This window comes from Borostomias antarcticus (genome assembly GCF_949987555.1).
Source record: "Borostomias antarcticus genome assembly, chromosome: 12".
In the NCBI taxonomy this organism is placed as follows: Eukaryota; Metazoa; Chordata; class Actinopteri; order Stomiiformes; family Stomiidae; genus Borostomias; species Borostomias antarcticus.
This window is the reverse complement of record NC_140245.1, coordinates 10,039,019-10,055,822: the sequence shown is the minus strand read 5'-3', so window position 1 is coordinate 10,055,822 and position 16,804 is coordinate 10,039,019. Positions and strand designations below refer to the sequence as shown.

At 49.7% G+C, this 16,804-nt stretch overlaps 1 protein-coding gene across 1 annotated transcript in view; it reads left to right on the top strand.

Annotated features, from left to right (window-relative positions):
• Positions 1-16,804, top strand: part of LOC311316035 (partitioning defective 3 homolog) — a gene marked incomplete at its 3' end in the record, with an annotated part of 169,352 nt that overhangs the window by 103,479 nt on the left and 49,069 nt on the right. Inside the window, exons 14-19 of the mRNA XM_084446776.1 lie at positions 1,570-1,720; positions 7,364-7,550; positions 9,208-9,362; positions 10,431-10,475; positions 14,257-14,487; positions 15,121-15,358. Coding sequence (XP_084302902.1) covers positions 1,570-1,720; positions 7,364-7,550; positions 9,208-9,362; positions 10,431-10,475; positions 14,257-14,487; positions 15,121-15,358 — 1,007 coding nt within the window. The remainder of the gene's footprint in view (positions 1-1,569; positions 1,721-7,363; positions 7,551-9,207; positions 9,363-10,430; positions 10,476-14,256; positions 14,488-15,120; positions 15,359-16,804) is intronic.

Sequence of the window (16,804 nt, the reverse complement as noted above, 5' to 3'; positions counted from 1 at the left end):
AGAACTTCTATTTCCTCTCAATATTACCCAAACACGAGCTATTCACCCAGCTGCTCTCGTCACCATTCATACCCAATGAGGTTCAAGTCCGTGCTCATTATTTTTAATTATCCGAGTGAATGTGCAGCGCGCAGAGCTGGGTGATGTGTTGACCGACCTCCAGAATGGTGAATGCCCTCCTCTATTATTGAGCCGGTCTAGATGGGGCCCTAGCAGCAGTCAGAGGTCCATTTCATTAACTTTCTCATTTAAAAGCAGAGAAAGGCGTCGCTTCCCACTGGCCAACGCCAAACCACACGTTCTCCTTAGAATCACTCCCCGTCACCCTCCATCTCTCTCAGTCAGGCTGGTTTTACTGGCTGTTTTATGGTTGCGTTCTCACCTGGTAAATAACGGTGTGAAATACAGTACAATACTTTAACAATGCACCATTGGTCATTATTCTGGTAGATTTGCATGGTAGGATTGGTGAGGTCAAATGTTACCGCGGAATGCCCACTTAATATTCCATGGGTATTGATTGTACTCACCCATCTTGATCAATAACTGATGTAAAAACGACAATTTCAGCAAGATGGCCTTTAGAGCACTTATTCAGTCACTACTGTAGATTTACAAGGTCATATGTTGTTGCATCATGGTTGTTGTACAGTACAACCCACCTTCAAATGTATTTGTAGGCTATATACTGCTAGTTGAATTAGTTCAATGAGGGGAATGTGTATAATGTGTATTGATTGGCCGTGTTATGGATTTTAGTGTTTGTGTAGTCTGTTCTGTCCTGTTGCTCCTGGTTACCCCTGTTGTAGATGCCGGCAATCTATGTGCCAAACATGGTCATCATCTTAAACCAATGAATGCAGTGTCCATTGAAAATCAATACTTTTAATCAATGACCAAGGAGACTCTTAATGGCAAACGAGGGCACTCACACACACACATACATTACGTGCGCGCGCGCACACACACACACACACACATACACACACATACCGTATGTACATGCTCACACGTGCGCACACACATTCCAACACTCTCCCTCTTGCCTTGTGAGGAAACTGTGTTTAAAGGTGACAGGTTCAGCAAATGGCCTATTTGTCCAATAAACAGGTGAATGTCACTGGGAGCCCTGAGGGAAATGTCAGGCGCTGCTCCCCTGTGGGGCGCGAGGGCCACCGGAGTCCCGACTGCTATCGGAAATCCATGCTCATTTACCTTAGCGCTTAGCGCTGGTTGGCGCCATTGTTAGCATCAGGCTAATGTCCCTCATTCATGCTGGTTTATGTGTGCTGGTTGCGTTGCTTGGTGTGGGAGATGGAAGGTGTGAAGGGAGTTTTCCCCGTCTCATTCATGCTCTTTAATCTTTTTTGTGGTGGCGTCGCTCGCTATAGTGCTATCCCCATTTGGTGTCTGTGGATTTCTACTGAATTTGTCTCAATCTAAGATGTATCCTTCAGTCCTATTCACAGTGTCCCTCCGTGTGTGTGTGTGTGTGTGTGTGTGTGTGTGTGTGTGTGTGTGTGTGTGTGTGTGTGTGTGTGTGTGTGTGTGTGTGTGTGTGTGTGTCAGGAGACCCCAGGCAGCCCTCTGGGAGCGCGACAGAGCCTCAACTCCTCCCTCGACGACAACGAGCGCCGCATCTCCCACTCGCTGTACGGCGGCATCGAGGGTCTGGACGACAACCTGCTGCCCAGGCAGGGCGTGGCGGGGAGGATGATGGGTAAGGGCGTGGCGGGGAGGATGATGGGTAAGGGGCGAGGAGGGGAGGATGATGGATAAGTGTGTGGAGGGGAGGATGATGGGTAAGGGGTGTGGAGGGGAGGATGATGGGTAAGGGGTGTGGCAGGGAGGATGATGGGGAAGGGCGTGGCAGGGAGGATGATGGGTAAGACTGGCGCCATCTGTACCCGCGTGGGCATTCGGTCACATTGCAATACATACATACAATACATACATTGCAATATAGTACCATACTGTACATTCATCACCACTTATGAAGTCCACACAATACAAAACATACCATTAGAAAAGTCAACACAATTCTATAAATGTGTCCATGACGAGGCTTTTGCAACTAAACACGCTTGTATAATGACAATACTATACACACTAGGTTTTCAGGGATTTATTCACAGGCTTCTTGAATAGTGATAATCACAGACAGTATTGTACAACTGTAATTATTTCCGTATTGATAGGCCACTTTTTTTCATAGGACTAGTGATTGACACACAGAATAGCAGATTATAGTCCATTTCACAATGGAAATGTCATTTTGCCGTCAAGGACCATACATGGCCTCAAGAGACTGTGAGAACATGAGCACATTGTGTCCGGCAGTCTACATACACACACACACACACACACACACACACACACACACAATCCCAGTTGACCCCCATGTGTTTTTTGGGGGGGGTTTGCAGTGGATTATATGATGTGAAACCTCCAGGTCTGTCAACACAGGATAGTGAGTAACTGACTGACCAGCGCAGCTCTGGATTTCATTTAGTTCTCGCTGGATCTTAATGGCTCAGCAAATGTCAAGGAGCAGTCGGAACATAGCCAGGATATGAGTTACAATATCCTCTCTGTGGAGCATGGCTTCTGGTGTGTGTGTGTGTGTGTGTGCGTGTGTGTGTGTGCGTGCGTGCGTCTACTTTGAGTCCCTGAGCACTCTGCTTTGATTATGTGTAGTCATCACCTCAAGCCAACCCTGAGAGGTTTCGTGAAGGGAGTGTGTGTGTGTGTGTCCCTGTGTGCGTACGCGGCCGTCTGTGTGGGCATTAGCTGACAGACAGACAGTTGGAGGGGTGGTGGGCAATATTAATGGTCCAGCCTCAACCAAACCCAGACATTAAATCAATCATGTGGGCTTAAGCAACGACCACCAACCACCGGCTCCAGATGTTCCAACCTCAGGTGGTGCAGACCTCTCTCTCCATCTGGGCTCCCTCTTCATCCACACAGTCAGGGGTACTTATGACCTGTGACCCCGCATTGGCTTATGAAGGAGGTTTGATCAGGGCTAACTTAACAAACGCTGGTACCTCAGGACTATGCGTGACCCTTCCCTTCGGATACTGTGATGTCTCTGTGGTTCAGGACGTCTGCTTCTCCGGGTGTAAATTGGCTGTTAGCCACAGTGTTCGTTCACAGCTCAGTCGGTGTGTGAAGTGTGCGTGTGTGTGAAGTGTGTGTGTGCGTGTGTGTGTGTGTGTGTGTGTGCGTGAGAGAGAGGGATAACCAGAAAAACAGATGTGTTGGTGTTAATAGGTTAGTTCCATCACTGTGTGGAAGTCTGTTGTCTTCATTTGTTCACACATAACAAACTGTGAAAATATCCCTCTTATACTGTATACAGTTTGCAGGGATGTCAAGGTTGGCTATGGATGTCTGCAGGTTGTCATTTTGTTTATCTGTACCGTTGTTGTTGTTGCTGCTGCCGTTGTTATTGTGTTTATTTAGCATACAATACAGCAAGGGGCCAACGTGGTACGTACAGAAGGTTGCAAAAAAAGAAGAATCCCATAAAGACTAATGTACAAGTCAAGTTGAATAAACAACATGGAATTACAGTCACCAGAACTAACTGTACACCCTTACTCCTCAGACACAGTTTTAGTATTGGGAAGATTATAACCTCCAAGTTGATCCTGACCTCTTTAAAAAGATGCTTTATTTCTGCTGAACTTCCCTCCGTATCACGTGACAGCGTTGTTCAGCATGTCTGCGTGTTTCTGGCCATGAGAGACACATTCAGCCCCCAGAAGGGAGCACACTAAACCTACTTCACCACATGTCTTGGCCGACCTAGAGATGTCAAAGCTCTCGTCCTTAGGAAAGTGCTAGGAGTCTTACTGTCGACGCCGGTGTCGGGTTAAGGACCTGTAGAAGCCTGGGTGTAATTGGCTATAGTTGGCCATTAGGGAGGGATGGAGTAGTGAGCTAAGCATCTGGTGCATTCGGAACTCTACAATCCCTCTCAGCACGCTTGAGTTAGAGACAGACGATGACAAAGTCTTTCTTATCCACTGTTCTACTTGTCATCTATTTAAGCAATAAACCATGAGAGGCCGTGTGTTATAGTGATTTTATAACAGCTAAATTAACATTTATTCAAAACGAAGCATCATTCCCTCAATTCCGCCGAGCAAATTAGTTCCCCTAACAAATGGTTTGCCAAGCAACAACAACTACAATGCATTGGATCAAATGGGAGGCGCATTAATACTGAAAATGGAATGATATGCGGTCCCAGGTGTGTGTTACAAAGTATTTTAACACGGCTTCCAGCCAATCAGAATCAAGAACCAGAACTAACCGTTGTATAATACTCGAGTCAGTGTGCCTGTGTGATTGATTTAAACAGGCAGGTGTGTGGACACCAGAGGAGTCTGTAGGGTCCTTAGAGAGTATCCATGGACAACAATCATGGAGGCGTCATTGCTACAGGACAGTACTATTTAGGCTTTGAAAAACAATTTCAGGTATTGTTAATATAGAACGAACAACAAAATATTCGAATATTATCATGTTTGTGACTGTTTCTGAGATCACCTCTCTCTCCATGTGCTCCGCCATCATGCCAGTGAAGGAACAAGTGCCTGACCGGATGATTTCTCTCCTTCCTGGATGATTTCTCTCCTTCCTGGCAGATGCCCGTCTTTTAACGAAATGGACCGAAGTCAATTATGCAAATTATGCAAAAATGACCAGGACAGTGTTAACAAAATAAAAGCTCTTTCCACTGCATCTCGCCCAATCATTCTGATCTCACCCCACCCTCTCAGTCTCCACGCACTTTCATCCCCGGCTCTCATCCATTAACACCCTCTTTCAATTCCACTATTCTCCTGGTTCTCACAAGGAAACGTCTCTGAAAATTGGTTCTGCTAAAGACCATGGCTTTTTTTTTTTTTTTTCTTCTTTCTGTAAAGAAACGGAAGCTTTTGTTCTATTGTCTGTTCCCGGGGTTTATTATAGCTGTCGGCGGCCATTTTGAAAGCATATTTATGGGATTGGATGGATGGAGTCGGGTCAGGGGCGTTACTGTAGCTCACCTGTTTGCAGTGCCATTGTTGTGGGTGGCAGAGTGTCCTTGGGCTGAGTCCCCGTAAGACAAAGAGGTTTTTATTCAGTGCTTGAAAGCCGGGCCAGAGTGTTGACAGATTCACTGGGCTGCTGCTCAATGCTCGCACTTGATTGTATCGTAGTAATTCAGGCTCTGACATTGATGAGATTCTCAGTGTTGTGCATTGGACTGCTAAGAGAAATTGGATTAGATGTGCGTGTGTGCGTGTGTGTGTGTGCGTGTGTGCGTGCGTGCGTGCGTGAGCGTGCGTGTGTGTGGCCTGAGAGAAGGGGATCTCATGTTGTTCAGGGTCTCGCCCACACCCTCAAATTCCCTGAAAGTAACAAAAACACACAGCAGGGGTAGTTGAGAAGGGACCACAGGACAGATAATAACATCACACACACACACTTTACTGGTATAGAGGTAGTGGATATCTTTACTGGTATAGAGGTAGTGGATGTGTTTACTGGTGTAGAGGTACTGGGTGTGTTTACTGGTATAGAGGTAGTAGATGTGTTTACTGGTGTAGAGGTAGTAGATGTGTTTACTGGTGTAGAGGTAGTGGATGTGTTTACTGGTATAGAGGTAGTGGATGTGTTTACTGGTATAGAGGTAGTGGATATCTTTACTGGTATAGAGGTAGTGGATATCTTTACTGGTATAGAGGTAGTAGATGTGTTTACTGGTGTAGAGGTAGTAGATGTGTTTACTGGTGTAGAGGTAGTGGATGTGTTTACTGGTATAGAGGTAGTGGATGTGTTTACTGGTATAGAGGTAGTGGATATATTTACTGGTATAGAGGTAGTGGATATCTTTACTGGTATAGAGGTAGTGGATGTGTTTACTGGTGTAGAGGTAGTGGATGTGTTTACTGGTATAGAGGTAGTGGGTGTGTTTACTGGTGTAGAGGTAGTGGATGTGTTTACTGGTATAGAGGTAGTGGGTGTGTTTACTGGTATAGAGGTAGTGGGTGTGTTTACTGGTATAGAGGTAGTGGATGTGTTTACTGGTATAGAGGTAGTGGATGTGTTTACTGGTGTAGAGGTAGTGGGTGTGTTTACTGGTATAGAGGTAGTGGGTGTGTTTACTGGTATAGAGGTAGTGGATGTGTTTACTGGTATAGAGGTAGTGGATGTGTTTACTGGTGTAGAGGTAGTGGGTGTGTTTAGAGGACATTGACTCACAGTGAGAGACTCTGAGAAACACAGTGAGGCTGCTGGCCCAAGGCTCCCAACCCTGACAGACTCCCAACACAAACACTCGTCTCCCCCTGTCCCTGTGTCCCTGTGTGTCCCAACACAAACACGCGTCTCCCCCTGTCCCTGTGTCCCTGTGTGTCCCAACACAAACACGCGTCTCCCCCTGTCCCTGTGTCCCTGTGTGTCCCAACACAAACACGCGTCTCCCCCTGTCCCTGTGTCCCTGTGTGTCCCAACACAAACACGCGTCTCCCCCTGTCCCTGTGTCCCTGTGTGTCCCAACACAAACACGCGTCTCCCCCTGTCCCTGTGTCCCTGTGTGTCCCAACACAAACACGCGTCTCTCCCTGTCCCTGTGTCCCTGTGTCCCTGTGTGTCCCAACACAAACACGCGTCTCTCCCTGTCCTTGTGGGACTGTAGTCAAGTATCGCAGCTGCCCTCCGTTAGCTGGGTAGGTGCTCCAGAAAAACAGACGAGGGGAGAGCGCGGTGCGCTGCATCTCAATGTGCTTTTTAAATCCCCCCTTTTGGACGGGAAGAAAAGCAGGGCTGTTTTTTTCCTGGCGGCTAGCTCGCCCAAGGAAATAGTTTTATCTTTTCCAACGACTCTGCAGCTTGAATTAATCATTCTTTAATGGAAACAACGCCATTTTTAACAACCACCAAACGCAACATGGTATAACTCTAAGCTGATTAAGGAATATTGTACATATTAACTTTACAGGAATGTCTCATGGTAAATTAGTATGCCTACAGTACATGTTCTCAGTACTGAATATGTTTTTGGAAGCACGTTGAGGAATCTTTTAAAGCAGACTTTTTTGTTGGTATTCATCAAAGTAACTGAAAGTGTATTCATCCCTCCACTTACATCTACCTACAGTGCTCTACTCACAACAATTTGAGGTTTTCCAACTTGTGGTAATGGAATATCATTACATGTGCTGTGAACCACCTTGAGTATTTTTTAAGTAACCCGTAGGGACACTTAAGACCATTTAGCGGTTTTGTAGCTCGTTTTAACAGAAGCAGTTTTCTGTGTGCAGTAAAGTCAACCTAGTGCTTGTCTTAACGTGTCCTCTCTCAGGTCACTACCAGCTGTCCCCTACGGTCAACATGCCCCAGGACGACACGGTCATCATCGAGGACGACCGGCCGCCAGTGCTCCCGCCCCACCTCTCCGACCAATCGTCTTCCAGCTCCCACGACGACATGGGGTTTGCCACGGACGTGACTCCGCCCTGGGCCAAAGAGATACCCAATCAGAACGAGAGGTGAGGAGAACAGCTGCCTGGGTCATAAACCTCGGGTGCGCTTGATTCGGTTTACAGAACGTCCTGGATTTTTACATTGTGAATCATACGATTGGCCTAGAGAGGAAGCTGCCCCGAGGTGCAAATCAAGTGCGTTTTGAGTAGGGTTTTCCCAGTTTCCCTCTTCCGCGGTTTCTCCTGTCAGTCACCTCGTCACGCGAGGCATAGAGCTGTCAGCGGTAGAGCTGTCAGCGGTAGGCGGACCGCAAAGTTTATCAACCGTCAGAACGTCAGTTGTGACATTCCTTTTGAAACGACAGCCGTGTTTGACTTGCTTCCGCAACATAACGGCAGTATTATCACAGAGGTTAGGAGCCCAGACCTCGCCGAAATATTCTAGTTTATTTTGACATCGACTAATTGCCGCAGAGAGCGCTGCTAATGTTTATCGTACCGTGTAATATGTTGTAAAACTCGTTAAACCCAAGTCTAAACACACATCTAGAAACCATCACAGTGAATATTCTAACTGTCAGTTTTGGAAGGACACGTTCTGACGCAGAGCAGTGAAATGTGCAGCTGTGTTTTTGCTCCGCGTCGTTTTCTCTGGCGGAGAGGCCGTGGATCTGACCGGCCAGCTGACGGGGGTACGTGACCTGACTCAGAGAGCCCGCCTCCCGTACTGCGATGATGAGGCCTTAGTGACCGGCCCTCCTTGCCGGCCCCTGGGGCGACCGTGTGGGCTGCTGATTGGTGCTGGTCCAGCCCCTCAGGCAGACTAATCAGGCTCAGAGCGGAGACGGTGGTCCTGGTTGATTGGAGGAGGAGGTGGTCCTGGTTGATTGGAGCAGGAGGTGGTCCTGGTTGATTGGAGGAGGCGCAGGGTCAATTAGGAGCTGCTCCTCGGCGTTTGATTCTCTGTGTGTGACTCTCTCTCTGTCTCTCTCTCCCTCTCTCTGTCTGTCTCTCTCTATCTCTCTCTCTTGCTCTATCTCACACTCTCTCCCTCTCTCTCACACTCTCTCTCTCTCTCCCTCTCTCTCTCTCTTCCTCTCTCTCTGTCTCTCTCTCCCTCTATCTGTCTCTCTCTCCCTCTCTCTCTGTCTCTCTGTCTCTCTCCCTCTCTCACTCTCTCTCTCTCTCTCTCTCTCTCTCTCTCTCTCCCACTCTCTCTCTCTCTCACTGTCTCCCTCTACTCCATCTCTTCATTCTCTCCATCTCTCAAGACTCAAGATGTGTTTATTATCCATGTGTCTGGTTCTCACATACAAGGACTTTGCCGAGGGTCAAGGCGTACGCTATTGCAGACGACATCTGACAGGAGACGGGACAGAGGACAGGGGACGGGACAGGGGACAGGGTGCAAGACAGGACAGGACAGTGCAAAACACAACCAAAACAGTGCAAATATACAATATAATATACATAAATATACAGAATGGAGTGTGGTGAGTGTAGGTTGGAGGATGAGCAGTGTTACTGTATGTACAGTGTGTGTGGTGTGTGTGTGCGGTGTGTGTGTGCGGTGTGTGTGTGTGGTTTATGTGTGCGGTGTGTGTGTGCGGTGTGTGTGTGTTGTTGAGGTATGTGGTCGTGTGCTAGTGGTGCAGGGGGTTTATAGTCAGTCGTGGGGAGACACGGGCCTTGTTGCTGACTCCGCCCCCTCCATCCCTCCCAGTTCCCTGAGTCCGGACGACACCGACCCTGACGGAACGTTCCAGAGGGAGGGCTTCGGCAGGCAGAGCATGTCGGAGAAACGCACCAAGCAGTTCGGAGACGCCGCCGGCCAACTGGAGATCATCAAGACGCGCAAGTCCAAGAGCATGGACCTAGGTACTGACCCGACCCGCCCCCGACCCCGTACCCGCCCTGCCCCCCTCTCCCCCGGTCACAGCGCTGGCGGGGTTCTGCTGGGAGGGCCTACGGGCCGAACCACAGCCCCCCTGATCCAGACCCGGACTCGCTCTGTCACTGTCTCTCCCTCTCTCTCTCTCTCTTCCTCTCTCTCTCTTCCTCTCATTCTCTCTCTCTCATTCTCTCATCCTCTTCTTATGTCTTTCTGTCACTCCCTCTCATTCTCTCTCTCTCATTTTCTCATTCTCGCTCTCTCATTCTCTCACTTTCTCTCTCTCTCATTCTCTCTCTCTCTCTCATTCTCTCCCTCCACCTCTGTCTCTGTCTCTGTGTCTCTCTCTCCACCCCTCTTAAAGGGTCTCCATGTCCATTCTATGAAGGAGCAGCGTCTACCGCGTCTTCACACCCCTCTCCTGATATCCCCACCCCTGATATGTGAAGCTCGGATGCCCCAGAGCCCCTCTGCATCCCTCCCGTCTCACGCGGAGTCAAAACAAGCGCGTCTTCCTGACAATTACCCTTTTCCTGAAACGGCATGTAACCCATACTGATTGCTTTGGCCGACTCTCTCTCTCTCTCTCTATCCATCTCTAACTCTCTCTGTCTATCCATCTCTAACTCTCTTTCTCTCTCTCTCTATCCATCTCTAACTCTCTTTCTCTCTCTCTCTCTCTCTCTCTCTCTCTATCCATCTCTAACTCTCTCTCTCTCTATCCATCTCTAACTCTCTCTCTCTCTCTCTCTATCCATCTCTAACTCTCTTTCTCTCTCTCTCTCTCTCTCTCTCTCTCTCTCTCTCTCTCTCTATCCATCTCTCTCTCTCTCTCTCTCCCTCTGTAATGATATGTCATCGTGTGAGCGGACGGCTGTTTCTGCTACGTTGTCTGATTGCTATCCTCACCCCCCCCTCCCCACTCTATTGCCCCCCCCTCCCCCTGTCTGATTGCCCCCCGGGACCCGAATGTACCATTAACGTTGTGGGAATGTTGCATGAGGAACGTCGAGCACTAACCAAACCTCAACTGTTTATGCCTCCCCCTCTAACAGTAGCCGATGAGATTAACCTCACCCCCAGCACAGAGACGCTCTCAGGTAAGGACGCTCGGCACGGGGAACGCACGGACCTCTCTCTACCGGGTTCTCCCTCCACCGGGTTCTCCCTCCACCGGGTTCTCCCTCCACTGGGTTCTCCCTCCACTGGGTTCTCCCTCCACTGGGTTCTCCCTCCACCGGGTTCTCCCTCCACTGGGTTCTCCCTCCACCGGGTTCTCCCTCCACTGGGTTCTCCCTCCACCGGGTTCTCCCTCCACTGGGTTCTCCCTCCACCGGGTTCTCCCTCCACTGGGTTCTCCCTCCACCGGGTTCTCCCATCGGGAGGGTCCGCACCTTTATCCCAACACCACGGTCCCTTTGACCCCTTGATTTTAGAGCACGAATGCACACACACACACACACACACACACACACACACACCTACAGTACCTGCACACACCCACAAACATACACACACACACACACACATACACACCTACCTACACACACACCTACAGTACCTGCACACACACACACACACACACACACCTACAGTACCTGCACACACCCACACACATACACACACACACCTATACCCCCCCCCCCCCACACACACACACACCTACGCACACAAACACACACAGTCTTAAAGCATCGTGACCAAAACTGTTCATATACTGTAGGCAGGATGTCACCAAAAGTCAACACATTCTCACCCTTAAAAAATACACCGGCGCTTCAGTGTGGCACCTTCTCACCGAGAGAGGTTCACAGGGTCTTTCTAAGAGTACCGGGGGGGTTGAAAGGTTGCGCAAGCAGGGCTGTGAGAATCAGGGCCCCCCCTCCTGACGAGCTCAGGCAGACGGGGGGGACGGGGGGTGGGTCGTCAGAGCAGCCAGAACCGCGGCTGGGTGGGAGGATAAGGACCTGTTATTTTTCTCCTCAGACATGGCGGCACGGCTAATTGTTTCGTGGTTGTGAATTTGAGGAGAGCGAGAGAGAGGGGGGGTGGAGGGAGAAAGAGTGGATGAAAGACAGAGCAGAGATAGAAAGATAGAGAGAGAGAGAGAGAGAGAGAGAGGGAGAGAGAGAGATAGAGAGGGAGAGAGAGAGGGAGAGAGAGAGCTCTGTCCCGGGTGCCAACCTGACAGACTTGACAGGGATTCATCCATCATCGTCAGTCTTGTCAGGACTGTATTTTCTCCGCTGAATAGAAGCTCTCAGGTTGTGGGAGGGGCTTAGTGGAGTGTCGCTGTAAGCAGAGGGGGGGGGGGGGGGGGGGGGGGGGGGATGGACGATGTGTTGCTCTCTGGTTAAACGGTGCGCTTGAATGAGACTAAACACGCCCTTGTAGCGATGAGTGTAATTTCAGAGTTGTCTCATGTTGTTTGGGTGTCTAAATATGAACATTTTAGTCATGTAGTCGTCTTCATACAGCGTGACAACAAGTGCTTTTGTCTGGATGAAGTGAACCGACTGTACGCCTCTGGTCACGCCCCGTAAAGCCTTTAATACGAACACGTCACCAGCAGTCAGTGTTACACAAACAAACAGATGCTTCAGGAGCATTGGAAGGGAAGGGAGATGTACTAGTTGCTTTTAATATACGTTTGTTAAGAATTGTCTGTCAGCTGTATTTAGATGTGCATTCAAAGGTACAGTAATTTTCTCAATTCAGAGTAAAAAGCTGCTATTCAATTGGCGCAGCTAGTCCTCTGTCCCGGACTAATAGATTTCAGGCTGTTTTCTTTAGCGTTGGTGTTTATTTTCTCTTCCCGGCCGCCACGCTGCACTTTAACTCGGCGCAGGCCGCTCTCGGAGCGGAGCAGCAATGGGCCATGGGCCATTTAGCCGGACCAAAACACAATCCTGGGAGAAACCGATGACTGCGACAGCCTTGGAGAGAGGAGTGATGGGATACGATGGCCCGGGTCTCCTCGGCAGTGATTGGCTGAGACCTTTGTTGACACAGGCTGCAGCCCCGTAGTTGTCAAGGAGATTAGAACGGTGGAGGACAATGGAGGACTGTTCGGTACTGCTCAACTCTCCTGTGGATGTTTTTTTTCCTTCAAAGTATGACGCTGTTTTTAAAGTTAAATAACATATCCTGTGTAATATTTAGTAAAAGCAGGATATTTCATGGTCATCCCAGATAATTGTTACTTTTTTAACATAATTAATTGCGTAATTGCGATACATGTGAAGAGTGAGTGTCTCTCCATATATAATATGACACTTGAAATGCCGTTTGGCCGCTACTGTTATCCAAAGCGATTTAGTATGCACAAAATATGCATACAGTAGTATACTCTCTGCTGATTTAAGCCCACAACCATGTGATTTCATCTCCAACCATCTCAGCCAATCAGAGCACAGTCAGACCGTTCCATCTGTCGACTGCTACTGTATAGAGGTTGATGACTTTATTTGTTATTGAAGGACCTCTACAGCAGAACGCTGCAGGAAGAGGGTTATCTACTGTCAGAATAGGGCGCCAGTCTGTACCAACATACCAGGAGAGGTTGAGTGGAGAGGCCGGGTTGCCAGGTTTGGCTCTCTGAAATGCTGCAGCTTCTCTTAATGTACAACACTTAAGCCTTAAGTCAGACCTGGCAACCGAACATCTACAGTACAGTATCGTTAATCATTACTCTTTAAAAAAAACAAAAAACAAAGCTATGCACTATAGAAAGTACAATAGGTTGCCAGGTTGGCTCTGACTGAAACTGACAAAACAACTAAGCGTTGACGTTCTTGTCGGTGACTCAGACGTTGTGTTTTTTAAGACCACTGCCTAGGTGGGACTCTTAGAACTCTCTCCCGAAACCGAATAGCCGGGGGTTGGTTTGGGTTTGGGTTTGGTGCGTGAAAGCCCGCCAGCGAGGCCTGCAGTCAGACGAGGAGAGGAGGGGACAGCGTGAGGAGAAACAGAGAGAGAGAGAGAGAGAGGGTGTTCAGTCAGCAGGCGTTCAGCTTAACACCCGCGCTCCGTCGCCTCGCTCGCTCTCTCTCCCACCCTCACCGACGGCCACCCACGTTGGAGAGAGAGAACCTTGTATTTACCCAACGCACACACACACTCTCTCTCTCACACACACACACACACACACACACACACACACACACACACACACACACACACACACACACACACACAGTTTGAAGCAGCAGTTCTACAGTATACCCTGAGGATTAGAACTTCTTTGGGGGGAGGTTTGTCTGAGGTAACACTCTCTGTTTCTCTCTACTTCCATACCCCACCACCTTTTTTATAATCTCACCCCCGCCAACGCGTGAAAAACACCACATGTACAGGTTTATTTAGCATATCAAGCTTTCTCCATATCAGAGAATAGTCATGGATGTATTATTGTTTTGAACGTGCCATACTGTTCAGGCACCATTGGAAATGTGCTACATGTTGTTTGAAGTTTGAGAAATGATCTAATCAATAATAATAATCACAGGTTTTAATGAAGGTCATTTAATAGGCTATAAATGGCTGTAGTACAGTAGTTGGTCATATGACATCCTAGACAAGCTTCTTCCTGCTTATTTAATGTAAACAAGGAAGTGAGTGGCAGTGATTAACGACCCAATTCCCAGGTCTATAATCACCTGAGACTGCATCAATTTGATCAATAATGTGAATTGCATCAACAATGTGATTATAGAACAAGATTATTTGTGAGCGCAAACCACTTATTAGATATTGAAGAAGCTTAAGTTTTTTCCCTGAGAAGAGTTGAGCGCACAGCGTAATGTTTATATCTGCTGTAATGATACTGTACTACAGTACACTGTTGAGTCCTCCTGGTGACGCCTGGTTCTGTTCCACCAGGGTCCTCGACCCGAGACGTGGGTCCCTCCCTGGGCCTGAAGAAGTCCAGCTCCCTGGAGAGCCTCCAGACCGCTGTGGCCGAGGTCACCCTCAACGGTGACCTCCCCTTCCACCGGCCGCGCCCGCGCATCATCCGGGGGCGGGGCTGCAACGAGAGCTTCCGGGCCGCCATCGACAAGTCGTACGACCGCCCGGCCGCCGCCGAGGAGGACGACGAGGGCATGGAGACGCGTAAGAGGGGGCTTCCTGGACGATGTTGTTGACCTGGTGTAGCTGTGAATTGTGGGCTTGTTGTGGTGCAGGTGTATATCTCCACCCTTCAACTCCCCTTTCTCCATCCCTCTCTTATCCTCTCTTCCTCTCTCTCTCTGTCTGTCTATCTTTCTCTCCCTCTACCTGTCTCTCCCTCTACCTCTCTCTCCGTCTCCATCACTCTCTCTCTCACCCCTCTCTCTCTCTCTCTCTCTCACCTCTCTCTCCCCCTCCCTCTCCCCCCTCCCCCCTCTCTCTCTCCCGCTCCCTCTCTCTCTCTCCCTCGCTCTCTCCTCTCTCTCTCCCTCTCTCTCTCCCCCTCCCCCTCTCTCTCTCTCTCTCTCTCTCTCTCTCTCCCCCCCTCTCTCTCTCCCCCTCTCTCTCTCCCCCTCCCTCTCTCTCCCGCTCCCTCTCTCTCTCTCTCCCTCTCTCTCTCCCCCTCCCTCTCTCTCTCTCTCTCCCCCCCTCCTTCTCTCTCTCTCTCTCTCTCTTCCCCCCTCTCTCTCTCTCCCCTCCCTCTCTCTCCCCCTCCCTCTCTCTCTCTCTCCCCCTCTCTCTCTCCCCCTCCCTCTCTCTCCCCCTCCCTTTCTCTCTCTCTCTCTCTCTCTCCAGTGGAGGAGGACACGGAGGAGAGTTCGCGGTCAGGCCGGGACTCGGTGTCGACGGTGGCGGACCTGAGCCCGCTGCCCGCCAGCGACAGACCGCTGGTCAACGGAAACAACCGGCCCAAAGAGGAGAAGAAGAAGGAGAAGGGAGGGAAGGAGAAGAAGAAAGAGAGAGATAAAGAGAAAGAGAAAGACAAGAACAAAGCCAAGAAAGGCATGCTGAAGGGCCTGGGGGACATGTTCAGGTGAGGAGCAAACGTTCCTGTTTTCACAGATATTCGCTCTGATAGAAATCCGATAGAGTTAAGAGGACCGGCTCCTCCTCCAGAACCTCGATGGGTTGTGACGGTTAACCTTAATCCAAACGGGCCCCCTGTGACACACACTCACCGCCGGCTTCACACGGGCCCATCTCCATCTGCACACCCATAGGCTAGCTCCGGCTCACCCCTCCTCTTTACGATTGGCTCCCGGGGTCTGGCTTCTCATCCCTCCACTCGCTCCGATTGGCTGGGAGCCCTCTGGGTCGTCCAATAACACAGCCATACATCATATTTGTGTAAAGTGGGCCTGACAGGGGGTTGCTGGCTGTGGGCAAAGAGCGCGGAGTAATGAGATCCACAGGGAGGGGAAGGTAGCGCTTGGCAACCAGATGCAGATCTCTTCTTTCGGGCCTGGAGGGGGTTTGGGTTGCCAGGTTTGGGTTGCCAGTTTTTTGGAAAGTGCTGCAGCGGTGCTACATGTTCTGTATGCAGTTGTGTGTGCTCCCATCGACGCCAGCGCTCTCTGGGTTGACACACAGTTTACACACACATACACACACACGCACACACATTCTCTGCCCATTATGGTCATTATTACACTCATACAATATGCAATCTGACCCATTATAAGATTTTTCCGGATGCTTGTCTCATCAGATGGTTAGGTCCACAGGGAACGTTCCAATAACGTTTCCGAAACGTTCGAGGAACGTCGACCTGTGTGAAGGAGCTACTCACTGATTGGCCTCTTCAGACTGTGTGTGTGTGGTACAGTAGCAGCGGAGGTGTGTGTGTGGCGTTTGTGAGTCTCGGATGTGTGTGCGCGTATAAGTGTGTGCGTGTGTGTGCGCGCCAATGCACATGTATGTTAGCGTGTCATTAACCGAAGTGCCTCATCTTGACCCCCTCGTCTCTGGGGGCGTCTCTCAGCACCCAATCACAGGGTCATTATCATGAGGTCATTCAATCAGAGCAGCCGGCCGCCGCCAAACCCTGCCTCTGATCACCACTTGGACGCCGAGCCGCCGCCAATCTGTCAGCTTGGCAGCCGCGCCATGGCCGCCGCCCAGGAACCCCCGTGGAAGCCCCCCCGCTGCTCGTTTCTGGACCAGAACCCTGTTTATTTTTGGTCAGCGGTGTTAACGGTGAATTGAGCGACGCGTAACTCCTGAAGAGCCCGTGTGGTTCCTGGTGGCTGGCGGTACGGGAAGCGCTGCGAACATCGGAAGATCATATCACATGATTATCTATTGGTGGACGGTAATGGTGCAACACAGTTTTGGAGTATCCTCTCCTGTTGTTGTTGGCAGTGACTGTCTCTACTGTCTCTACTGTCTCTACTGCCTCTACTGTCCCTACTGTCTCTACTGTACTGTCTCTACTGTATCTACTGTACTGTCTCTACTGTCCCTACTGTCTCTACTGTAC